Raw genomic sequence first — 27,168 nt, forward strand, 5'->3', positions numbered from 1 at the left:
CTCTGAAAGAAAGAAAAAATACATATTTTATTTATTTTTGGTGCAAACTGTTCTGTCTGCTCTCTCCATCCCAAAGTTCTCAAATTGCTCTACCTTGGCAAGCCTTTAAACTTTTAGTCATTTCTCTTCAAAGACATCTTTAGCCATCAAACTTGACTTTTTATTCTCCCTATTGACCAGGCTATCTTCTTCCTGTTAAATTTTTATATGTCTCCCTATGTGGCCTTTTCCTTTACAATATCTCTGACAGAACTTGATTTGAGTCCAAGGCAAAGATCAATGAAAACAAACAAAGGCTACCTGAGCTTTGTTTTTGAATTATTTTTAACAGTTTTATTGAGATTTTTTTCAGGATGAGCTAATTCTTGCAGCATGCATTTTACCTATTTAAAGCATGCAGTTCTCTCATTTTTAGTATAATTAAAAACTGGCTTGTTTAATAATCATCACTCTCAGTTTTAAAACATTTTCTTTACTTGAAAAGAAACTCTGTATGCACTCTACGTTTCATTTTATAGTTGTCACCGTCCCAGGCAACAACAATATAGATTCTTTGCCTTAAATTTGCCTACTATCAATATTTTGTATAAATAATGTGTAATATGCATGTTTTAGGGCTTCTATCCCTTAATATTGTGTTCATAGAGTTTTACATTGTACTGTGTACAAGTATGGCATTCTTCTGTATGACCAACTCCTTTATTATGTGAACACAAAGCATTTCCTCTGTTGATTACTTAGATGTTCGGATAGTTTTTCCTTTTTGATTATTATGCATTATATTGCTGATGAACACTATACATACAAGGCTTTGTGTGGACATCTGTGTTCTAGCTGTCTTTCTATTGCTGTGATAAACACCATGACAAAAGCAACTGGGGCAGGAAGGAATTAATTTGGTTTATGTGTCCTCATCACAGCCTGTCATTGTGGGAAGCCAAGGGACCAACTCAAGCAGAGAGCAATAGGAGCAGAGTCCATAAAGGGCATCGCTTACTGGCTTGGTCCTCCTGGCTTGCTTAGGTGGTTTTCTTATACAACCCGGTGCCACCTGCCCAGGGATGGCACTGACTAGAGTGGGTTGGGCCCTTCCACATTATTCCTCTATCAAAACAAACAAACAAACAAACAAACAAACAAAAACCAAATGCCCCATAGAACTGCCCACAGTCCAGTCTGATGGAGGTAATTCCTAATCTGAGGCTCACTCTTCCAAGATGACTCCAGCTTGTATGAAGTTGACAAAAAAATTTGTTCAGCACAATCTGCTTTGATTTGACTTGGATATCCAAGTTTGAGTTGAATTCCTGGGTGTGGGGCTAACATCTCGTATTTGAAGACTTTCCAGTCTGTTTTCCAAAGCAGTCACACGGCTTTGCACTTTAGGTAGCAATGTTTGAGATTTGAAGTGTCTTCACAGCCTCCATTTTGCTTTGTGTCTGTTGTGTTCACCATAGCCATCCCCTCTGTGAGCACAGCATCTCATTATGATTTTTATGTTCCCATGGCTCACTGCTTTGAACATCCCTTGGTGTGTCTGATGGACATTGCTATTGTGGACACATCTATTAAGATCCTTTGCATGCTCTGAAAAATGTATTTTAGTAATTAAATTATAAATATTGTTTAGATATTCTAGACTTAGGTAACTATCCCTTATAATGATTTCCAATTATTTTCTTTCCTTTTAAAGTTGCTGTTTCATTTTCTTGATAGTGTCTTTTGTCTACCCATTTTTTTTCATTGTGACAAGTGTGATTTATCATTTTTTCTTTTGTTCCATCTATATCTAGTATTGTATTAAAGAACTAAGGTCACAGAAATATACCTAATTTAACCTTAGTTTTATTTGAAATGTTTTATGGTTCCTAAGCCTATTTCTAGGATCTATTTTGAGCTGATTTTATGAATGTTTTAAGATACGGGCTGAAGTTTGTTTTTCTGTATATGGAGGTCCAGTATTCACAGTTGGTTAAAACAAATATTCTTTCCTTATTGAATGGTATTAGTTACCATTGTAAAACCTGAACTGATGATAAATATAGATTCATTTCTGTCTTATTCCTAGTCATTACAGAAAAACACTTCATTGTTACAGTTTTATAACTGGCCATAGGATGAGGAGGAGGCCTGTGTATTCTATTTGCTGATCACTATGAGCCCTCCCATATCTGCATATGTGGTATGGTTCAAGTGGTGCCTGATTAGATGACACATGTGTTTTAGAGCATAAGGAAAAATCTCATATTCATATCCATTCTAATACGAGTAAACCATAAATCGATGAATTTGCAAGCGGTACTGATAGAGCTTGTAATAACATTAGAATTTACCTTGTCTATGGAGAGCCAGCCAATGGACCCCACATGTTGATTAATTTGTTGAGACGGAGTTCCTTATAGTGATCAGTGAAAACCAACTGCAGAGCCATTCCAGGCTCAGAGGGTACCTTTGGCTGCCTGTGATTACTGGACGTTCCATGAGCGCCCACCTCCCATTGTCTTCTGTGTTCCACTTTGTTGTTTAACATGTTCTTCCCGAAACAAACGCACATCTCTTTCAATTTAACCCTTAGTTTTCTGCCTACTGTCTGCTGTCGCTGACCAGAGAAGGCTGATCAAATTCAGGCTCCAACCCAATGCACGTGTTTTAGTTTGGGCTGCAGTTATGAAATGCCAGCGCCAGGGCAGCTTCTAAGCAAGAGAAGTGCATTTCTTAACAGATCTGAAGGCTTAAAGCCTAACATTGGCAAGGTTGGGACCTGATGAGCACCCTCTTCTGGGTTTAAGATTGTTTGATTTCTCCATGTATGCTCTGTAGCAGAAAGTAAATAAGTTAGCACACTCTCTGAAATCGCTTTTATATGGGTACTAATCCTGTTTACTGGGGTTCCCCCCTCAGGACCCAAACCTCTTCCAAAGGCCTCTCTTCCTAATGCTGTGATCTTGGAGGATGGCATTCCAGCATAACACTTTGGAGAGACATAGACATTTAGTTCATAACAACGTCTAAAAAAGGCAGAGTTCAATGCCACAGAATAAGTCATAGCAAAGAAAAGTGTTATTATCCTTAGGTCTTAAACAGTATTTTATTTCTCCACATCTAGCTGACAAGAATTATTTGAAATGGGGTAGATTTTGGGTCTAAATTGCCATCTTATAAATTAAGGTACTTAGAGTGTATCAGAAGATAAAGTAAATAAAAATGAAATGATAATATAGCGGAAATGCTGTTACTTATTTTCAAGGATCTACGGAGCATCAGAAATGATCATATGCTGGAATACTTCAAATTCTAGTGCAGTGTTGAATGCTATCTGACTACAGATTACAGCTCATCTCACTTACAGCTTCCTGCTTTCAGATGTGAGCATCAGAGCTCTCCTCTCTACTCTAAAGTGTGTATTTAACCATATCCTTTAGCTAATATGTAAAAACATAAAAATGCACATTTTAATGGGGTGACATTAAGTTGTTTGATATATGTATACAATGTGCAATGTGTAAATCTCATTACCTGTATCTGACTTCTCAATTATGAATTGTTTTATGTGAAAAAACTTAAAATCATTTTATCTAGCTCTCTGAAATATAGATTCATTATTGTTATTTATACTCACTTTGTGTATGTATGCTGTAACCCATAGTGTCATGGTTCCCCCAAGCACTTGCTACTATATCTGTGGATCAAACTTTTTCTTATCTCATGTTGTTGCCTCCCACCCACAGAACAGCTTCTAGTAACCACCATTAGAGTCTCATTTTTTTTAAAAATTGTTTCTTTTATTTTTGAGATTATAGTATAATTTCATGATTTCCACCTTTCCTTTCCTCCCTCAAACCTTCCCATATACCCTTCTTTGCTTTCTTTCAAACTGGTCACCTCTTCTTTTCATTGATTGTTGCTACATACAACATTGTTTTAAATACAGAAATGCAACTAGCCTAGTCTGTTACTTCTATATTTTCTGGGCTATTATATATTTGGTATTCGGTAACTATTTGGTGTGCTGTTCCTTGAGGAAGAATATTTCTCCAAGTCTCAGCATTCCTTAGTTGCCCATAGTTCTCTGAGGATCAGAGAGTTTGCTGTGAAATTCAGTCTTCTAGGAGTATCAGAAGCTACACCCATAAAACCTCACTAACATGACTGCTTCAGCATGAGCCGTACATAGGCAGCAGCAAGAGACATGGTAACATGGATAGAGGGAAGCCCTGGAGTCCTTAACCCTCCACTAACAACGCTCAGCTTTTAAGAACTGAATTCTGGGCTGTGGAGATGGCTCAGTGGGTAAGAGAGCTTCCCATGCAAGCGTGGGGACTTGAGTTCAAATCCTCAGCACCCACATAAAATCCAGGCATGACCAAACATGCCTATTTCCAGTGTTGAGGGAGGGCACCGGAAGCTCTCAGAAGCTTCCTAGGAAGCCAGTCTGGTGGAAACGCTGACCTTCATTGTTGGTGAGAGACCATGGATCAAGAGAATAAGCCAAAGGCAATTGAGGAAGATACTTGGTGTCCTGCTCTGGCTTATGCATATAGGTATAGGCATGTGCACCCAGACTCACATTTGCACACGTCAGCTCACACAGGCACACACCACACACTTATGCCACATAAACAAAAGAGCTGAGTTCTGTCTGCTGGGCTCAGATGGGAGGGTAGGAGGTTAGAGTGGCCCAGACATGTAGGGATGTGTCCAGCAGAGCACCCCTGCTTTGATTTATTTTATATAGTTTCATGTTGGAGTCCTCTGCAAAATTTCCTCTAAGAAAATTGAATGGCTTCAGCTGCTAAAAGTAAATAGGCTGGTAAATAAATAAATGCTTTGATTGCTACTGTATTAAACCTCAAAGTAAGTCACATTATTATCTTCATTTCAATAAAACTAGAAATTAATGAAAGATATTTAAAAGGAGATATAATACAACTCAATTTATCCCAAATAACAATAAGGTTAAAGAGAATAATCAGTGTTCCAATTACAGCCTATTTTTGAAAAGAAATGAAAACAGTGTATATCAAACGTTATCATTACAGCCAGAAAAATAATGAGAGAAAACTTCTCTCATGCTGGCTGTGCATCTGATCTATGGAACACAGAAAATTATTTGAGTGTTTGTTTTCTCAATTCTCCCAAGGATGGTGTATAACAAGTTCTATTCTTGATGCATTAAAGAGGAGTTTATTTATTGCATGCTGGGGTTCCTTAGGGTACTAGCGCTTAATTCTTTTAGTGAACCCTGGCTGAGCAAGACAGGCATGTCTTGTTATTAAAATGATAATCCCTGGTGTTGCTCAGGATATGGGTAGTTGAACATTCCCCTGTGTGGCTAGTGGGAGTATGAATTGAAACTGCCAACCCAGAATGTATCTTGGTAATGTGTATTTGGAATCATAAACATGTTAAGATCTGATGCCCTTGGCCTGACAATATCACTTTATAATTGATGGTGAAGAAAGATATTTGGATAGTTATTTCTGCACAGAGACCTGACATGAGTTTTCATTGTGCTACTTTTCTAATCCTGGAAAGATAGAGAAGTCCTATATTTATACAGCTGGCTTCAGTATTATAAATATTTTACCTGTCTGGTTTCATTTGTTTCTCTGCCCTGTGTATATTTAATTTTTTTCCTATCTTAGAGAAAATCATTGTAGATGTTATTTCACATTTTCATTCAATTTTAATCGTTTTACAACATACACGTCTCTGTCTGTTACTTTCTACATATTTCTTGAGCTTGGTATAAGTGGTAATTTTCTGCTCCCCTTTAAAATCAGCTTTTCAGTTTCATATTTATCTACTCTGATACATCCCCGTTACATCTCTCTATGGTATCTCATTGTTTAATTCTCCCAGCTACATATTTTACTTATTCCATAGCTTCTTTAAAATTTGGTTGCTTATTATTTGCTGCTTTTGCAATTAAATCTTCAGTGATCAGTTCAAAATAGTCTCTTTTATTCACTTAGGAGAATTTGTCTAGGCTGTTGCCTGGGAATAGACTTGTTGGACCATTGGGTTAGCATAACGTTAGTGCCAAGTTACTTTCAGTCATTTATAACCTCTGTAGTAGTGTTGTTTTATGACCTTACTGGATGTTTGATATTCTGAACCTTTCATTTTTGCCAAGCCAGTGAGTAGCAATGAGTTGATGAATCCAAGATCTAAGTCAGCTTGTGTCTTACTGCTCATGTCTACGGGCTATTCAGAGTTCTTCCTCTGAATATTTTCTTAGCCTACTTATCTGTTGGTTTGTTTGCTTTGTTCCTTGAGTGATGTTTTTCACATGTTTCTATGCTGTTCCTTAAATGAATTCATACAGGTGTTAGATTGCATTGTTAGTCTAACTGCTGTGGAGATACGCTGTTTTAGTGATCAAATTTAGCAGTCTTTGTTTTTTTTCTTCAGTCTTTTCTTTAACATTTCAATTAATTAGCTAGTGAATTAATTACTTTTTGGTAGATGCCTCACTTGAAAATAATCCTCATTAAGTATCTGAAGGTTGTAAACACCTTTATTGGTTTGTTTTCATTTTAGGTATTCTACAGTTGAGTTTGTCAGATGTGAAAATACTACATGTTGGAAAATACTACATTTAGGGGTGTGTTAGTAGGTATTGACCCATTTCTCTTATGAGCATAACCAGTTACTTTCACACCTCTGGCTAAGGATTGTATCAATGTTGCTTTCATGTATGCAAGGGTTGACTGCTGTTCTGTGGACATTTTCTCCTCATCTGCAGCATAGTGTCCCATTAATCCATATGCGAAATTAACTTTCTACCTTTCTTCCTTGAGGCATTTCTTTATGTTTTAATTGAGCTCATTCATATTTTTATGAATTTGAGCATATATGTTGTTGCAATCATTTTTTTTTTTTTATCCAGCATGGCATGGGTCTCTTCAAATAGACTAGAATTTTCTTTGTTGATGTTTCTTTAAATAACATTTTTAAAACATTATAATAAATCAAACTAATAAATCAATTAAAGGTTAAAATTATATTTAAAAATGTTAAAATATCTGTTTAATTTTAGGAGACCAAAGTCATATTTTCAGAACTTTTCTTTCGTTATTTTTATTTATGTTTAAAAATTGTATTTAGGTCCATGCATACATGAGTGTGTACGTGTGTGCATATGTGCATGTATGTGTGTGAATTCTCACCATTAGACTTGGTGGCAAACACCTTCACTCTTTACACCTCTTCCTAGCTCAGAAAAGCATTTCTTACACATTTTGAACTATCCTACATTTTTCTAAGTAGCTCATATAAAATGTTATTATATTAGAAAATATGTTTTTTTAAAGTAATTTAATTTTTATAGGTGAGCAGTATGTTTTACTAAACTCCTAATCCTATCAAGTTATTTATTACATGATCTTTATTATTTAGATGGCTGGAATCCATTTTCTCACCCATATAAAAAACTCGAATATGGAAAATGGGAGCTGTCTATCCCACCCAAGCAGAATAAATCTCCTCCAATACCTCATGGATCCAAATTGAAGGTATGTTCCTCCCTCCTTTTTGTGTGTCTCATTCTTTCTTGATAAGGCATTGGCATGTAGCTCACGCTGGCTCCAAACTCACTGTCTTACTTACTTACTACAGGGGCCCGTTTACATATAGTTCTGAAAGGATGTATTCCAGAGCTGGCTCTTCCTTAGTTTCTCCGGTTTGCCATTTTTGGAAACTGTGTTGTTACTTCAGGCAGTGAATTTGTTATCTTTCAAAAATATTGTATTTATTCTTTATTTATACAGTTTTGTGAGTCCTCACACCTTCTTTGCTACTAAAATTAAGTACTGAATAATGAATTTTCAAAATGTGGTTTCTGTGCCAGTGGTAACATAATTAAATCTGTAGTGAGCATTCCAAATCCAAAATTTCAAATCCAAAACGCTTCAGAATCAGAAGCCTTTTGAGGGCTGACATGATGACATGAATGGTGAATTCCATACCATGAAATTTTGTTTCTTATATAAATTGTTACGAATTGCAAATACTTACCCTTAGGCTGTATGTATAAGGCAAAGATAAAATATGCATGAAGCTTGTATTTAGATTTAGATTTCTCCTCTAAAATGCCTCATTCATATTCAAGTATTAAAAAAAGTTGGTTCCTAAGTATTTTGATAATGATTACTTAGCCTGTACCAAGGATGAACAATTTTTGATATGTTAAAGCTACGCTGAGTGTCTGCCTCTTTACTCTGATTGAAGTCTTTTTATAGTTTTTCTGTGCTACATATTACATTATGTTTCTTTCTCAAAAATTGGTTGACCTTGGTCAAATTAAACAATGGTTCAATTTTTTTAAACAGATATAATTATCTGATGATTTAAAATACTTTTTACATTCTCATTTATCTTCTTGAAAATATTTTTTACAGTAGGGAGACAGTAAATAAGTGTAAGGTAAACTGCTCTTTCTTCAGTATGAATCTCTAAAATTTATGGTCAAGGTAATTCACTAGAAACTCTGATGTTTTTGCTAGTGTTTAGACGTTTCAAGTGTTAAGGGTACACTTAGTTGTTTTTGTAATACTAAACAGTGACATATTGTTGGACCCCAAAGGTTTAGGGTCTCAAGTGGGTGCCCCAAGAACCCAGACTCCAGTCCAGTTGATGCAACAGCACGAGGTTTTTATTAAAGCGACTGTACAGACGGGCAAACTCTGCTCCTAAGAGCAAGAGTCACATCTTACTGCAGCCACATGGGGGCTTTTAAAGGAAAAACCCACAAAAGCCATAAGATTACAATTCCCATACAATTTCGTTTCATAAGATCATAGTCTGATCACAGAGTGGGTACAGTCACATCCGCATGTACATTCTTCCTGAAACCTCAAGGGGTGTATCAGGGTGGGAGTGGAGTTTACACAAAGGTCACAGTGGTCCTTCCTGGAACACTTGTGACTATCCCAGTCCCAGTTGAGCACATCTCTTAACAGAAATCTTTTTACATTGTTACATTGTTGCAGGGGTGATTGAGTAGTGGCTGAGTCAGGTTGCCCTTGGAACTAGTTTTCTTTTTAGTTCCTTATTCTCCTGGGGCTTGGAGGGTGTAAGCCTGAAGGGTTAGGGTCTTTCATTCCCCCATTTTCTTTTTGCAAATTTTAATCTTAAAATTATGGTATTATATTAACTCATGGCCTGTAATGGCCATGCATAGTCCATGTATAATTAGCCATCTTGTTTTTATGCCAGGGAGTTTTCTTTTGACCCAGCATTTCAGCCTTTTTGAACAAGGAATATGGGATGACGTATTCTCTTCTGGAACTGCTTAGAGCTAGCATTGGGGTGCTGTTATCAGGGCCCCCCCTCAAAAGGCTGAAAAGCTGGTCAAAGACTGGGCAGGGGGCATTTGTCAGTAGCATGTACCTGCCTGACCCCCTAGGGACAGAGAAGAATCATGTTAGCTGGGCTGGTCCATGTTAGCCTTTAGCAAGTCCGGAGCCCACAGTAGAAGGATCTGGAGCAGTGGAGTCAGCAACTGAAACTTGGAGGTGTCTGCCAGCCAAGTAGAAATCTGTTGAGACAAATTTAAACTAGGAACAGAAGTTAAAATTTATGAACTTCTTTGGAACCCTTAGGTCCATACCCTTAGTAATGGGAAAAGCAGTAGGCCCAAAACCAGGAGAGAGGAAAAATATCATCTTTGGGAATACTTATCTGGGGTCCTTTCAACCTCTGTGAAGTGGGTCTAGATTTTATGACTCTTTTGATCCTTTGAGGCCTATTTATAAAATGACATAAAAGTTTTAGATACATTAGTATTACCAATCTGTACTGAAATCCATATTGTAGACAAAGCAGGTAATGGGTATCTGTAAAACAGCAGAAGTGGACTCATACCTTTGAGTTCCAACAAGAACTACAGATTTGGGCATTTTTCTTCTGTCCAGAAAGCCAGGTATAAGTTGGACAGAGATTTTTGGCCTGGTGAGAAGCACTTTTAGGTTTACATTTAGACATATTTAGATGACATCTAAAACAAATCCAAAATGTTGAGCTTGTGACTGAACAGTAAGTAGTCATTGCTCTATCAGCTCATCAGGACTCCTAAATGTTAAGCTCTGAACCATAGATCAGGAGAGTAATTTGAAACATATCTCATTTTAGACTCATATCTGAACCTTTATGATTTATTTAAACTTTTATATCTTAGAACATTTTTTAAAAGTGAGCTAACAAGCTAGCTATGGCCTTGTAGAAGGATCTGGTTGTCTGATGCTGCCATGCTGACAAAGTTAGAGCTAGCCTAGCCATCAGTACTGTCAGAGATCCGAGAAGGATAAACTATATCTGAGCACAGACCAAGAAGCTAACAGTTTGCCAGAATTATCAAGTGTCTCTTTTGTGTGTGTGTGTGTGTGTGTGTGTGTGTGTGTGTGTGTATATACACACACATATTTCTTCTATATATTTTAAGTAGAAAGTACTATAGAAAATGCTATCAGACCCAAAAAATGAATACACAATATATTCATTGTGTGATGGCAACACAGAAACTTACAAGTGGTAGTGATACTGAAGCATACTTGGAAACATATTCAGAAGTTGATCAGAGAGCTAGCAGGAAGAAAGGCATTCTAACTTGAGAGTGCTGAATGAATCAAGGTGTGTATTGATCCAGGTCCCAAGGGGGAAGCAAATGGCACACTCGAATAGTACAGTTTAAATAGGTATTATTTTCAAAAAGGCTATTTTCATAGTTGAATGTGCAGGGAAAAAACTAGAGAGTTCAAAGGACTCTTGCGTTGTAAGTCTTAAATAATTAACCCCTTCTTTGCCACTTGCTGAAATGGAAACTCAGTGAGAGAAGTGCACCATCTTGAGAGAAACACTGCATATTGGTTGAGAACTAAAGGTAGTGTGTAACAGCCTTCAAGTGAAGGAGCCAGAGGAATAGAGGAGACAAATTATCTGGTCCCTCATTCCCCGTTTATCTCCAATGCCTTGTTGGAGCCTGAGCCTAGCTAAGGTTCTTAGGAATCAGAATTCCAGGACTCAGGGTTCACACTGGCCAGAGTCTGTATCTGAGAAATGGGTGAATAGGTGAGGAAGGTAAACTTGACAGGTTCACTGGAGGCAAACTAAAGATTTCTTTCCCATCTACTAGTTCTTCCGTCCCCTCCCCTCCCATCTCCTCCCCTCCCCTCCCCTCCCGTCCCCTCCCCTCCCCTCCCCTTCCCTCTTGCTTGCTATTCCAATTAAAACTAAAAGATTAGCATTGGCCTTTAGAATTAACTTATTTTTCACTGTTTAATATATTTATGCAATGTCGCTATTGCTTACCAATTAGTAAAAAAAAAGTACACTAGCCCTTGGCACCAGCCCTTCAACTGTTCCAAAGGCTTATCTGTTTTGTTTGTTTGAGACAGGGTTTCTCTGGCCCTGGCTGTCCTGGAACTCATTTTGTAGACCAGGCTGGTCTGGAACTCAGAGATCTGCCTGCCTCTGCTTCCCAAGTGCTGGGATTAAAGGCTTGCACCACCACCACCCAGCTGCTTATCTGTTTTATTAGCTAAGGTTGCCAGAACAAATGCCATAGAATGGCTTGCTTAAATAACAGAGATGTATTTGCTCGTAGTTTTAGCTGCTGGAAGTCCTAGAGGCTATGATGATCATGTTCTAAATTCTCTCTTCCTGCTCGCAGAAGGGTGCCTTCTTTGTTTTGTCATGTGGCAATGAGAAAGGAAGGTAGGGTTTTAGAGAGTACATGTGTGCAAACTCTGGTAAGTTTTAATCATAATAGATTATCTAACTTTGTTACTCCACATGGACCTGATTAACTCCCAGTGGCCCCATCTCCATGTAACACCATCTTAGGAGTTAGGGCTACATTTGGACAGATGCAATTTATCACATAGCAGGATGGTCCTGCTTTTCAATTATAAAATGTTGTGCCCAGATCGTGACCCCCAGAGAGACCACCAAAGACGAGCATGCCAGAATGCAAAAGCAAGGTTTAATTCTGGGATATCCAAAAGCAATACAAGCCTAGGCAGGGACTTCGTCCAATACATCCAACGCAGTGGAGGCTGGAGGAAGTGCCCACCTATCTGCAAGCTCAGATTTTAAAGAGAAAAATCACAAGGTTACATCATTTAGGGGTGCTGGTACAGGTACAATTCTGATTGGCTTGCTTCTAGGGGCTTTCTAGAAATCATGGCTTAATCTTACTTCTAAGGGAGTGGTTACGCGCCACCATTTCTCATTGACTGCCCTCAGGTGGGGGCACTTTTATGGTCAGTTACCCTGGAAACCAGTAGAAGACATTCCATAGTCCGGCAGTCACTACCTCCTGACTACCTTGTGACTCTGTACTTTTACACGTCCTGGTTTCTGGAATCTGAACTGACTGGTTTCAGTAACTAATGGCCTATTCCTAAAAGGAGAAATCTTAGGCCTTAATTTTAGGGTGAAAGCATTTTGGTCTTATTTCTAAGATGGCTCATTTTGGTCTCACATAAAACACGTTTAGATGTAACAGAATTGATTGCTAGAAAGAAGCATGAAACCGAACAGTTACTCTTGGAATTTTGTTAGCTAAGACTTTTGAAAAAAATAAGAAGTTATACTCATTTATTCCCACTCTTCATTGTATTGCTAGGAAAGAAGGGAGTACTTCTTAAAGGTAAGTTTGAGAGGTCACAAAATTAGTGAGTTATCATAAGCTGGGTCTTCATTGGAGTCTATCCATACTCTGAATAGTCCATACTCTGAAATGGGCTACATTGCAAGTCAGGATAAGAGTTCAGAAAGAAGAAGAGAGTGGGGGGACTGGTGCAGATGAAGGCGAACTTGAAACGTGTGCCAGTTCTAACAGTTCATCTTGTGCTATGTTCTGAAGCTCTTTGTCTGGAAACTGTGACCTCCAGGATTTAGCATGCTGGGAGACAGAATATTACCTCTTTCCTGAGAACAAAAAGGAGGAATAGATAGTTTGTGGAAGGGTCTGGGAGATGAGATGAGGTAGATTAAAACTAATGACTGAGGGCTAAGAAGTGCTTGTCAGGCATAAGGAGCCAATGAAGAGGTTTGTGTTAGAGAAGTGGCATGGAAGAATTTAGTGTCTCAGTCATTGTCTAAGAAGACCAATGTTATAAGTTGTGATCCTTCATTTCTAGGACATTTCATGCACTATGTCATTGTTGATTTCCTTCTCTTCCTATCTTTTCACTCTTTTAAGGATACCTAGTATTTGTATATTGAATCTCATAGATTTTGTCTTTTTCTCTTAACCTAGCCATCATTTTGACTTTCTGTTACACTTTGACAGATGATCTTGTCTTTCAGCTTTTATTTAGCAACTATACTTTCAAAATCTCTAAGGATTTGTTTTTTATTTCTATTTTTAAATGTTATATTATTAAAAAGATTTTTAAAATATATTTTGTGAGTAAATTGTAGATATTTAAAAATCAAACTTTCCCTCTACCTATTCTAGCCTCTCTTTCTGGTATTATTATTATTATTATTATTATCATTTTGTGTGTGTGTTTATTTTTATCTCTGAATGTCATCTTGCAGATTGTACTTAACTGCACAGTGATCAATGATTGGAGAGTTATATTTTATATTTGGGTGGAAAGGTCATTAAATTCTGTGTATATGGATGCTCCTAGGTATCTTGTAAGTTCCATTGTGAATTGATGACAGTGAGTGAAGAGTTTTTTTCTCTGGAAATATTTTCCTTTTCTTGAGCTGAAATTTGCAGTGTATTACAAAGATTAATATACATATTTATATATATATATCATATATACAGGTATATGGACATGGAATATAGGGCTGTACACTAATCTATTGGCATTAAGATAACAACAGGAAATGTGGATTCATGGTCCACCTACTTTCAGTCAGGTTATTCTCAATATCTTCTGAGCTCAGAGTGCCTGAGTCTGGAGGCTCCTAGGTCAGTAGTTTTCAGAGGATAAACCTGGGATCTCCTGTTTGAACATGGGACATAGTGTTGCAGAGAGGTGTATATAGACCTACTCCAGTTAACAGGGAAGCAGCACCAATGAGCCATGCTGTGGTGGTATTGTGTTCTCCAAACTATTGTGCACCCTAATAAACTTATCTGGGGTCAAAGAACAGAACAGCCACTAGATAGAGAGGCTAGAAAATGGTGGAACTCACCTTTAATCCTAGCATTCCAGAGGCAGAAATCCCTCTGGATCTCTGTGAGTTCAAGGCCACATTTCAAACAGCCAGGCATAGTGACACATGCCTTTAATCCCAAGAAGTGAGCCTTTAATCCCAGGGAGTGATGGCAGAAAGCAGAAAGATATATAAGGCGTGAAGACCAGAAACTAGAAGCTTTTGGCTGGTTAAGCTTTTAGGCTTTGAGCAGCACAGTTCAGCTGAGATTCATTCTGAATGAGGACTCAGAGGTTTCCTGTCAGAGAAAACAGGATCAGCTGAGGAACTGGCAAGGTGAGGTAGCTGTGGCTTGTTCTGCTTCTCTGATCTTCCAGCATTCACCCCAATACCTAGCCTCGGGGTTGTTTTTATTAATAAGACTCTTTAAGATTCATGCTACACCATGCTGTCTTGTATAAGCAGTCTTGGCTTCTTCCTGGTCTGAAGGGCTTTTGGATGCTGAGTCTTTTGGAGGACTTTTGCTAGTGTGTTTGTAAAATCTGCATTTTAGCATTCTTCCTATTTAAAATTGTAGATTTGCCTTCCTTTTTCAAATGATTAAAACAAAATGTATGTTTGTGATGTTTGTGAATATTTTGTCTTTGTGTGTGTGTGTGTGTGTGTGTGTGTATGTACCATATACCCATGTACATCAGAAGATGGCAAAGGATTTCCTGGAACTGGAGTTAAGATGGTTGTGAACAACCACGTGATTTCTGGGAGTCAAACTCAGATCCTTTGCAAGATCAACAAGTGCTGTAAACCACAGACCCATCTCTCTAGCCCATTTTTGCCTTTCTATTTAGTTTCTTAGACTTGTAACTGCTTTCTAGTTTTATTAAATTTCATGGCAATTCATGGTTTCTTTTTTCCTTTTGTCTCGTTCTGTTAGTGTATTTTTCTTATTATTTGCTGGGGTGAGTAAAGAAACCCTGGGGAGTTTGTCCTTTATAATTCCCACTTCAAAATAACCCCTTTGAGATGTGAGAAGCAGGAAGCACATCTGCTCAGTAGAATATTGAATGATCTAAGGCTTCCACTGGGTCATCGCATCCCCATAGTGTGTAATGATCATAAGATTCTGGGCATTCTGATTATTTGCTGCTTGTGATGTTCTTACTGATTACTATATGTGATAGTTTTTCTTCTGTGACCTACAGAAAATCCTTACTCACTTCATTTGTCATCCAGTTCAACTTAATCAACCTTTAAGACCTTGAAACATCTAATTTGTGAGAGAGTGCATAGGTAGAATTAGGGACCTTCCTTTACCACAGAGATGATGATTCTTTGTGTTTGCAAACACAATACGAATGCTAATGAGCCCAAATAGCACACTAGGAAATGCCCTCTTCCCTGTAGATGATAATAAAGCCTTGTTAAATTGACTCATTTTTTCCTTTCTTCTCTTTCTTGTCTCACTCGGTTGTGTGTAAGTTCCTTGGCATGTTGATAGGAAGCACAAAATAAAAATTTACATATCTAAAGTAATTGTCTATGGAGTAAGTCCTGTGACTGCAAAGACGAGAGAGTAGAAGTGTTCCTTTGTATTTTATGCTTATACCTATAAGTTAAAAACAATCTTATTTTGATTTTTGTTTCCTAACATAAGACTTAACAAGTATTTGATTTTGTGGGTTTTATACTTGAAACATTGCACTGTCAGTCCTGGACAGGAGGAAAGAAGGAACAATGGAATGCTTCTCTTGAATTTATAGTGCAATACAAAAAAAAATTACTATGTGCACTAAGACACAGTTTCAATTTCATATTCTTTTCCAAAAATGACCCTACCTTTATAAAACTTCCTACTTCCTCTCCCCATTTTCATAGAATAGTCAGAGTTGTCATCATTTTAAGACATGGATTCTCTTCATGTTAGTCTCCTGTTTTGAATTCTACGTGATGCAATTCCTTGTCCCATTTGCTTCTCTCTGAGATTTTGAATCAGTTGATAAGAAACTTGTGTGATCTGTTTTTGTATTCCCCAGTACATGTCTGTTTGATAGTCATGATCCTATGCATGAGTATTCTAAATGAACACTTACCTGTCTTCACATCAGTATGCTTTCTACTTCCCATTGTGAATTCCATTCCTCTTGACCTCCTGTACCAAGCACTCCATTCCTGGCCTGTGCTTTCCACTTCAGTTTTATCTTTATCCTTTATATGAATCATACTTGACTACTTTTTAAAAAAAAAAAATCTAAATGTGACTTAGTTTTCTCTCAGAGTGGTCCAGACAATGTCTCTTTTACTCAGAATGGCTTTTTCCTGTATAATAGTCTGAAAGACAACCAGAATTATACAGTGATGTTTTCCATATTCTCAAATCCACCCTGCCTTCACTGATTATTCCCTTCCCCTCTAACCCTATAGAGTCTGTTCCTCCTCATGCTGTGACCGGTATCTACCTCAGTTATAGAGCAATCTATAACTCTGTCTGTAATTGATCAGGTAGCTTCACTTTTTACACAGTGAAGTTTTAGAGGCTTGGTAACATCTGATTTGTCAGAAGGACCTCATCATTACTGTCTTCATGAATGGATAGTGTACCATAAATAACTGGACTTCACTATGGGAAATATTTTAACATTTTCATATCATACCAACAGGGAAAGATATGTATAAATCTCTTAAGGTAATGTTAATTTTTCAGAAACAGGGCATTGACTAGTATAATATCTTAAATAGTATTTAGTAGTATGTAGAACTTCTGTGTGTTAGAGGAGTCCTATTAACATCAGAGGTAGAAAAGAAATGCCTTGAGTAAACAAATACTAGTTTAAGTTTGTTTTAATGAGTCTTTACCATTCTCTATGTTTCTTGTTACTTAAAGATCCTCATTAATCCAATTTGGGCAGTGAGTATTTTATTGTTGAGTGTGTGTGTGTGTGTGTGTGTGTGTGTGTGTGTGTGTAGCTTAAGCACTGATTACAGCCTCACAGTTTGTTGTCTTAGTTCTGGAAAAGGCTTTACCTCACTATGGTGCCTAGAATAACAACTGACCCTCACAGGTTTGGTGTTTGAATTCTTGGTTCCTCAAGTGGTGACACTGGGAAGGTTTGGAAGTTACAGCCTTGCAGCCAGAAGTCAATCACCGGGGATGGGCTTTGAGAGCTTAAAACTTTAATCCACTTCTAGTTCAGTCTCTCTGCTTCATGCTTCCATTTGATGACGTGAATTCTCCGCTTCCTGCTCTGGCTGTCCCGCCATGTCTGCTGATTACTGCCGTGGATGGAGTCTTAACTCTCTAGAGCTGTAAACCCAATTAAACATTCTTCTAAAAGATTCAGTGGTCATTTTGTTTTTTCACATCAGCAGAAATATGACTAATATACTTATTCTCAAAGATTTGAAATACTATGATTTAGTAGTTCCTTCTCTGCCTTTTATCTTTGTTCATTGAAAAGCTAAATAATACATATTCTGTGAAACTGTAGTACTTGTACTGCACCATTTTTTTCTCCCTAATCCCCCTTTCTCATTCTGTTTTCAAATACTACTTTACATCTTTTTCATTGTCTTGTTTTTTGTAAGACCAGATTAAATGTATACAAATTTGGGAATAATGGTTTTAATTTGTCATTATTTCAAATCAAGACTGAAGGTGGCTTTAATATTACTTTAAGTCACCTGTTTATAAATGAACAAGGCCCGGTACTTTGGCTTTGTGGTTCAGAGCCGGTTAGGATAGGAGGCAGCAAAATACATTTATTCAGGCTGTCTCAGGAATCAGAATGCTTAGCGGTTCATGTAATGTGAGCAAAGTCCCAGTCATGAGATGATGACACATATATCTCAAATTAATAATTAGATATTATCCCTCAGCATAGCAGGTATCAGCTATTTGAGACATTTCTTCACTGAATACTTTTGTAACACGAATCTTAAAGTTCTTATTAATAAAAAAAAATGGATGCCAGCTATTGGGGTAAATTCTGAAAGACCAGAGAGACAAAACAAGCCACAGCCAACCTCACCTTGCCAAATCCTCAGCCGATTCTGTTTCCACGAATCCTCAGACTGAAAACCTCTGAGTCCTCATCCGGAAGGGATCTCAGCTGAACTGCTGCTAAAACACCTAAAAGCTTAAAAGCTTCTAGTTTCTGATCCTCATGCCTTATATATTTTTCTGCTTCCTGCCATCACTTCCTGAGATTAAAGGCGTGTGTCCTTCCCAAGCAAAGACATGAAATCTCAAGTGCTGGGATGAAAGGTGTGTGCCACCACTGCCTGGCTCTGTTTCCAGTGTGGCCTTGAACTCACAGAGGTCCAGACGGATCTCTGCCTCCTGAGTGATAGGATTAAAAGCGAGTACTACCACTGTCTGGCCTCTATGTTTAATCTAGTGGCTGTTCTGTTCTCTGACCCCAGATAAGTTTTACTAGGGTATGCAACATATTGGGGGACACTATCTCACCACATACTTTCTCAAACCTTGAATTTTCACGAAGAAAAATAGAACTTTGGACTGTATGTAGTATATCTGTGTCTAATTAGAGACAATAAGCCACAATGAAAGATAAAAATAGTTCCCTTGTGTCTTTTAAATATGTAGATCCAGTCTTATTTTGGCTTATTTATGTTAAAACTGAAAACCCTGTGTGCTGGAGCTTCCGTGGCAGGGTCAGGAGGAGAAACCACTTCTCTAGTTCTGTTTTCCCTTTTGATTTTCAAATGAAGATTCCCAGAATTGTTTTTAGTGAGTCATCAATGGTAGTGGAAGTCATTATGAATTAACAACTAATGGGCAGCTTTCTCTGATAGCTCATTTATAATTGAGCACAGATAGATGAAAATCAAACACAAAGGGAACTCATTTTTGTCATTAATTTTGACTTTGTTTAATGGATGATTTCTGTGCACGACGACAGCCTTTCTAATTTGTCTGTGTGCGATGAAGAAACTAATCATGTGCGGCTCAGGGAACAAATAACACGTGTTTTCCCCCAAAAGGGTCACCTTCGCAGATGATTACAGGGAGACAGCCCACAGGCCAATGGCTGCCTTCCTTTCTGTGTTTTCTTTTTGGAAGCATTGGTTAAGACAACAATTGTTGTGTAATAACAAATGTGTGGTGGTTGGCCAATCAGAATTTACTTCCTGATTTAGGGTATGATCAAGTGTCCTTCTTGTAAAACTTCCCCTTCTTTTCTTTGTCTTTAACCTTAGAGTACGTATTATGCGTCAGATAAGATTTTTGAACACTTTTTGAAGATTGGCTGTATTAGTGCTAATGTCAACACAATAATTTCGGAGACATCTTATCATCACTAAAAGGAGGGTTAAAGCACAGAGTGTTAAATGTTGACGTAAAGGATACTTTTGAGCAGTTTGGCAATTTGGAATGTGTTTTTAATAGTAAATGTTTTACAGGGGATAAATGACAGTGGCAGTAACAACATTGAGAGAGCATAGTCAAACAAGATGGTGTCTTTTGTTAAGAATGGTCAGGAGAACAGCAGTTTAAAATAAAGTCCCCAACGGAGCTCAAGCAGATAAATTGACATGGTTTGATCTGATGGTGTTGCTGGTCTCTACAAGTGTGTGTCTCTCCCTCTCTCTCTCTCTCTCTCTCTCTCTCTCTCTCTCTCTCTCTCTCTCTCTCTCTCTCTCTCTGTGTGTGTGTGTGTGTGTGTGTGTGTGTGTGTGTGTGTGTGTTGGCCTTGGACTGAGAGATCTGCCCCTCTCTCCATCCCAAGTGCTGGGATTAAAGGCATGCCAACCACCACCACCTGTGCATAATTAGTTTTATGGCTATTTAAACGAGAATGTTAAGGGGAAAGCAGCGTTTAGTTTTAAAAACTAAATGTAAGGCTGTGTGAAAGTACATTCATGTTTTATTTTTGCACTGAGGCATTGTCAAGTTTACCTGGCAGTTAGTGGCCTGCTAAAAAGGAGGAATCGGATAAAGAAGTCCCAGTGTGTAGCTGAGATTACATATGTTTCTTAGCAGGGACATCAGTGACCTTATAGAATCAAAGCCCACAACAGCCATAAAACAAAGGTGAGGATAAAGTCAGAGAGAAACCGAAGTGTTCATGAATTGCTGCAGCTAGATTATAGATGAGGTCAAAGTGATTGTAACCACACGGGAACACACACACACACACACACACACTATCTATCTATCTATCTATCTATCTATCTATCTATCTATCTATCTATCTATCTATCTATCTATCTATCTATGTATGTATGTATCTATCTATCTATCTATCTATCTATCTATCTATCTATCTATCTATCTATCTATCTATACCAACTACCTCTAAAACTGAATTCCAAGGAAAGCTGGGAGGGACCATTTGAGATAAAAAAATAAATGAAGAGTTTGGAAGAATGGGACTGGTGCTGTGAGTCAGTCTGTACAGCACACTTGTTCCTGCAAACCTGACGCCTTGAGCTCTGGCCCAGAAATCCACATGATAGAAGGAGAGAACCAACCCCTTTGATCTCCACACGTGTGCCATGGCACACAGGCACTCACATCCCACACACGCACATGCACACAAGTTTGGAATTATGTTCCCATTTCTTAACCTAGGTAAATTTGTAATTACTCAAATCATTTTTTGTATTGATTGTGAACCTCATTTGGAAACCTTTTTTTTTTTTTTTGAGACAGGGTTTCTCTGTGTATTTTTGGTGCCTGTCCTGGATCTTGCTCTGAAGACCAGGCTGGCCTCGAACTCACAGAGACTCACCTGGCTCTGCCTCCTGAGTGCTGGGATTAAAGGCGTGTGCCACCGCCACCCAGCAGAAACAATTTTTGTTGTTTTGTTTTATATACTTATTATTGTTTTTGCTGTTGTTGGTATTTTGTTGAATAATGAACCCAAAGCTCTGTGTATGGAAGTTAGTGTTTTCACAGAGTTCCATTCTCATTCCCTAACATCATATTGGGGAGTTCACACTTTCTTTGAACAAATACTGTAAAAAACACAGTATTAGGGAAAGAATCTGTGTCAAAATTTATCTGTTGTTATAAGAATTCATGAGAAAAGTCTAAAAGTATTTTGCACAGTAGTAAATACACATCACAAGGAGTCTGCTATGGAAGGAGGTAAGTTGGCTTACCCTTTATAAGGCAAGTATTAAGGACCTGTATTTTACTAAAATAAGAACCTCCCTAAAACCTGCCTCTTGTAACATATTTGCAGGTAGGATTATAAAATATCAGACAGGAAAATTCTTCAGCACAAGGTCCCTGGGTCCTTGGCCACTTCTCTAGTGGTATTGGCCCCAGCTCCTCCTCAGCACCTTTCTGTGATAACTACAGCTCAAATGTTGGCTCTCATAAACTCTCTCGCTTGCCTTTATCCCTCCTAGCCACACTGATGAGGAAGTGAATCTTTTCTTCTTCAAGATTTTCAACTGAGTCTCCTTAACACAATGACAGATAACTAGACATGAAAGAACTGTGTTAATGAGGGCAGGGTGCATTACAGAAGGAAAACCTGCTGGAAAAGGCATTCAATGAGGATGTTTAGAGTCCCAGGCTATGTAGCATCCTTCACTGTGAACAATAGTTTTGTAAAGTAATGTCAGAAGAATAGGATGCAGTTTTAAGCATCTTCCATGGGGAGACTTCAGGGTTCTAACTACATGGGATGCAACTAACCAGATAAGGTTTGGCTGCAGATTCCTTTGCCTTCCCCGGAGTTTCTCTACTAAGAGAAAAATCTATATTTTGCCTTCATGCAGAAAAAGGGGAGTGCAGAGAAAACTGTTCCTTTATTTGCCTTCAATTAAAACTTCCTATCATCGTAGTCATTGACCCAAATCTATGTCGCAGTATTCTGAAGTGCAAGCTATCAAACTTTAGCATGTGTCTCCATCATCCGAGAGCCATTCTGATGCAGTAGGTCCAGGTGGTCTGAGAACTTGCATTTAGTAAGCATCCAGGTGATTAAAACTCATGTATAACCAGGAGCCCATGGTGCTGATGTTGCTGATCCAAGGTCACTTTCTAAGAACTGTTCAAAGGATTCTGTCATCCAACACACAGAGCCATTTGGTTGGGATATACGTACTTTGAAAAAGTACTTCTTTGTATTATTATTTCTTAATTCTTTTGTACATATCAGGTTGCCTAGCAAAAATATGAAGACTTTATTTTGGTTAGTTATAATATGCAACTGGGCTAATTTTAATGAGGAAGTATATGGCTCAGACGAAAAGAGCGAATGTTAGTGTATTTTGTTGATCAGAGAAACTAAGGATAGTGACATCTTTATTGAATCCTCCTCTTCCTTTACTTCACCACCTGTATTTGCATTTTACTCGCCCGTAGCTCACAACCATTTAAGTTGTAGAAAAACAACAACAACAGCAACAAAACAACCCCAGAAACTTTCTATAGCCCTTTTTCCAACAGAACCTTAGGAGGGAGAAATTCATACAGTTATGTTAAGCCAATGAATGGTGTCCTACACAAATTTGCTTAAAGGGAATACATTAAAGAAGGCACAATAAATTAACCAGTGTTTACTAAAGCTGGTGTCCATTTACCATCTTATTAGCTTGATGTCGTGACAGATTATATTGCACAATTGGATTGGATTAAAAATCTTTGGACTGTGTGGTTTCATTATCTACCAGTTTTAAGTTGTATTTCTTAAAGCAAGTTACATATCTGGTCCTTTTGTTTTTTCTGGTTTGTACTTAGAAACATCTAATAAATTCAGGGCATTTTTCAAGAAAAATACCCAAGTGATTTTCAACTTTCTAACTCGTATTGGAATAAATAAGAACTATAGTTATAACTTTTATTCTACCTGGATATGTTTTTCATTATTTCAGTTTCAGTTCTTTTATAACACGCTTGATAGTGCAACCTCTCTCCTTTGAGTTTACTGCTTAAAAGCACCGGAGGAAATCATACTGTGTCTCACCTGGCTATCTGATATGTACACAATGCAGGTGAACATAATATATCTCCCTCGCAGGCACTCTGCGTCCCAGATACTTTGCTTTATATATGTGCATGTTGTGACCTTTCAGAGGCTGACAATCCCGGTGTCCTCTTGCACTGTAGTGGTAGCATAATGTGTACAAATGTGGACTCCACCAAACTGTCATTTCCAGAACTAGACAACAGCGTGTCTTTTGACAAAGGACTCTCTTGCCTTATCTATGCAGTGGCAATATAACAGTATTTAGGACTGAACTAATAAGAGGGTAAAGTCTGTTCCTTTAAAAAAAATATGCTCCATCATTATTACTCCATGAATATCTAGCTTTTTTCCATGCATATGCCAAGAGACCATGCTGCATTATGCCTTCAGTGATTGCATTATTGTAGGTACAGAACTAATATTTCATAAATCTGTCCTATCGTACTATGAGATGGCCGTGTGTAGTTTGATACTTGCTCTCTGAATCACAAAGTCCAGACTCAGTTGCTGTGGTGTTCATGAAATCACTCTCAGCAACAACTGAGACTCCATAATGATATTTATAGTAACTGTACTTTGTCAGTTACATCTTGAATACCATTTGTCTATCTCCTTACAACCTCAGAAGACATCTGAATGAAATACGTCAGAGAAATCAAAGAGACTCTGAGACTGAGCTGAAGTTAGCAGTTTTTTGAAGGAAAGGAGAACATATTTAATGAAATGAGAACTATTGGAAATAAGAAAAAAAAAAACTAGTTGGGGCGAGAACAATCAGATCTGAGCACTGGGGCTGAGCGACCAGGAAGTTCTAATCAATATGGTAAAGCATATCAGTGGGAATGGTTTGCAGGTTCGAGTATTGGAGAGCACTGGGGCTCCAGTTGCAGGACACTTGCACACTTCAGTCTGCATCATAGCCAGATATGCCATTCCTATTGCAAAGGAGAAAATTCTCCCATTATCTTCTCAGTGACCTCTAACAAACCCAGGAAAAATATCTTGCGGTCTCTCCTTAGAACTCCTGAAGGCTGATGTATTGATTTGCCACTTATTTTGTGACTGGATGAGTGCTTCAATATACTGCGCTGAAATTTTGTTTAAAATAAATCAGTATAACTGCTAGATATTGTAGTTTGTGATAATTTATGGTACATTATATATAGCTAGAACATGAATATGTATTCTGAACGGAAGATACCTTTATGAAAGGATCCACACCTGTTAATATGTCTTAGTGTTGTTTAAGATCAGTTTACAAGTCTAAATTGTATGGTAGCAAGTAAAGGTTCCTTTACTCATAATAGATGCTGGGTAGTGTTTGTAAACAATCTTTGTTTATAGAAAATATGGTTTCATTAGAATTACTTGAGTATAGTAATTTAAATAGACTGATGTTGAAAGTAATTTAAATTTAAAAATAATATTATGGGTAGGACTCACTAGACACTTTCATTTTGCTGGTCAAAGATTTTTTTTTATTCCACCTGAAATAGTAAAATCAATATTGTTTAGCTTGTCAACTATGGGTTTCAATAATGCATATATGGATTTGGAGGATGGGAAAGGTAAACTGATATATAAGCAGAAACTATGTTCATTTATGTATGCTCACATACTATATATTGTATTTATGATACCTCGCTTAGAGAAGAAAAATGGAATCTATTTTAAACAATAGTGCACTTTTAGTTCTATGTACAAATCAAAACTTCCTGGGAATGAGGGCTTTCCAAACAGAAGGAGGCTTTGACCTGGCATGCAGTGGGAAGAAACACACTTATTATTACTTTTTACTTGTCAACCGACATAACTTCCTGAATTACTTATTGCTCTCCAAGGCTCTGCGTTCCTCTTGGTGTCTCCAAACTATGAACTTACACTTCTTTTACCTTTAGTCTTTCCTTTATTGTCACTTTCAATCAGTCAGGAAATTTAGCTGATTCTACTTCAGCAGGATTGCTAGAATATTGTTCTTTTCATCTTTAGCACTGGCCTTTATTGCCTCCTCTCTGAATTACTCCAGCCGCTTCCTCTTCCCACTGCAGAAGACCTTGATGATAGGTGCCTGTTTTGAACACGGTGCTCCTTGGGAGATGGCTGTCTGTTCTAATCACACACACATTTCCAGAGATAACTTGGTGCCGTTATAAAGCAGGGAACGGGGCTCTCGATCTTGAAACAGTTTGTCATGATTTTGATACCTTACAATGTTTGGAGCTATTGGCATGTACAAAAAAAGTGGTGAGATGGTTTGAGTTATCGCCTGACCGCTGGGGCCTCAATTTATTTGCTCTGTCTATTTATATATTCAGCATCGTGCTTAGTGCCAGTGTGAAGATTCCTTTAAAAGCTGAAAATGCTCTGTTGCTGTTTGGATGGGAAATGTTCTCCATACACTCATGAGGCCCCCAGTTCATGGTGCTATTTCTTAAGATTGTGGAACTCATAGGAGGTGGAGCCTGCTGGAGGAAGTGGGTTGTTGGCATGTGCTTTGAGTTCTTTTTTTTCTCATAAATTTTTTTTTTATTTTTATTTTATTTTTTTTATTTTGCAATACAATTCAGTTCTACATATCAGCCACGGATTCCCTTGTTCTCCCCCCCTCCCGCCCCCCTCAATTTTCCCCAGCCCACCCCCCATTCCCACCTCCTCCAGGGCAAAGCCTCCCCCCAGGACTGAGATCAACCTGGTAGACTCAGTCCAGGCAGATCCAATCCCCTCCTCCCAGGCCGAGCCAAGCGATCCTGCATAAGCCCCAGGTTTCACACAGCCGACTCATGCAATGAGCACAGGACCCGGTCCCACTGCCTGGATGCCTCCCAAACAGATCAAGCCAATCAACTGTCTCACCCATTCAGAGGGCCTGATCCAGTGACCCCTCAGCCATTGGTTCATAGTTCATGTGTTTCCATTCGTTTGGCTATTTGTCCCTGTGCTTTATCCAACCTTGGTCTCAACAGTTCTCGCTCATATAAACCCTCCTCTTTCTCACTAATTGGACTCCCAGAGATCCACCCGGGGCCTAGCCGTGGATCTTTGCATCCAGATCCCTCAGTCATTGGATGGGGTTTCTAGCACGACAATTAGGGTGTTTGGCCATCCTATCACCAGAGTAGGTCAGTTCGGGCTGTCTCTCGACCATTGCCAGCAGTCTATTGTGGGGGTATCTTTGTGGATTTCTGTGGGCCTCTCTAGCACTTTGCTTCTTCCTATTCTCGTGTGGTCTTCATTTACCATGGTCTCTTACTCCTTGTTCTCCCTCTCTGTTGTTGATCCAGCTGGGATCTCCCGCTCCCCCAAGCTCTCTTTCCCTCGACCCTCGCCCTTCATTACCCCCACTCATGTCCAGGCTGTTCATGTAGATCTCATCCATTTCTCCGTCATTGGGTGATCCCTGTTTCTTTCTTGGGGTCCTGTTTTGTGCTTTGAGGTTTTATAGCCTGCCTGCTTCCTGTTCTTTGTCTCCTCCCTCATTAAGTATGCAATGTGACCAGCCTCCTCCTGCTACCCATGCTTTCCCTACCAAAATGAGATGTGTCCCCTCCAACTATAAGCCTGACTAATGCTTTCTGTCTTAGGTTACTTCTAGTTAAATGTTTGTGACAGAATTAAGAAAAATAACAGGCCGGGCGGTGGTGGCGCACGCTTTTAATCCCAGCACTCGGGAGGCAGAGCCAGGCGGATCTCTGTGAGTTCGAGGCCAGCCTGGGCTACCAAGTGAGTCCCAGGAAAGGCGCAAAGCTACACAGAGAAACCCTGACTCGAAAAACCAAAAAAAAAAAAAAAAAAAAAAAAAAAAAACAGATATGTGGTTTATAATATAGGGTATTTTATCTTGTACAATTGCTTGGAAACAAAGCTGTTGACAGTTTCTTGATTGTTAAGAATCCTGAAGTCAGTGTGGCATTTCTGTTTTCTCTAATTTTAAACTTCTGTTAAGATTACTAATTTCTCATGCGTACACTTTTTCCCATACTCCTGTAGATTTTGTAATGCGAATTGCTAAGTAGAACCCAGAGTCATATATTGGAGTGAAAGCTGAAAGATCAGAGAAACAGAACAAGCCACAGCCAGCTTCACCTCACCAACTCCTCAGTCA

The 27,168-nt window shown here is 38.4% G+C and overlaps 1 protein-coding gene across 2 annotated transcripts in view; it reads left to right on the top strand.

The window, feature by feature from the left end:
* Gbe1 (1,4-alpha-glucan branching enzyme 1) overlaps positions 1–27,168 on the top strand; it is a 241,974-nt gene that overhangs the window by 73,140 nt on the left and 141,666 nt on the right. Inside the window, exon 3 of one of the 2 annotated variants that reach the window (XM_052740985.1) lies at positions 7,402–7,517. The exons of the other annotated variant lie outside the window; for it this stretch is intronic. Within the exon in view, the coding sequence (XP_052596945.1) occupies positions 7,402–7,517 (116 nt within the window). The remainder of the gene's footprint in view (positions 1–7,401; positions 7,518–27,168) is intronic. 2 annotated transcript variants of the gene reach the window in all.

This window comes from Peromyscus californicus, unplaced genomic scaffold (assembly GCF_007827085.1).
Source record: "Peromyscus californicus insignis strain IS unplaced genomic scaffold, ASM782708v3 Scaffold_16__1_contigs__length_79575227, whole genome shotgun sequence".
In the NCBI taxonomy this organism is placed as follows: Eukaryota; Metazoa; Chordata; class Mammalia; order Rodentia; family Cricetidae; genus Peromyscus; species Peromyscus californicus.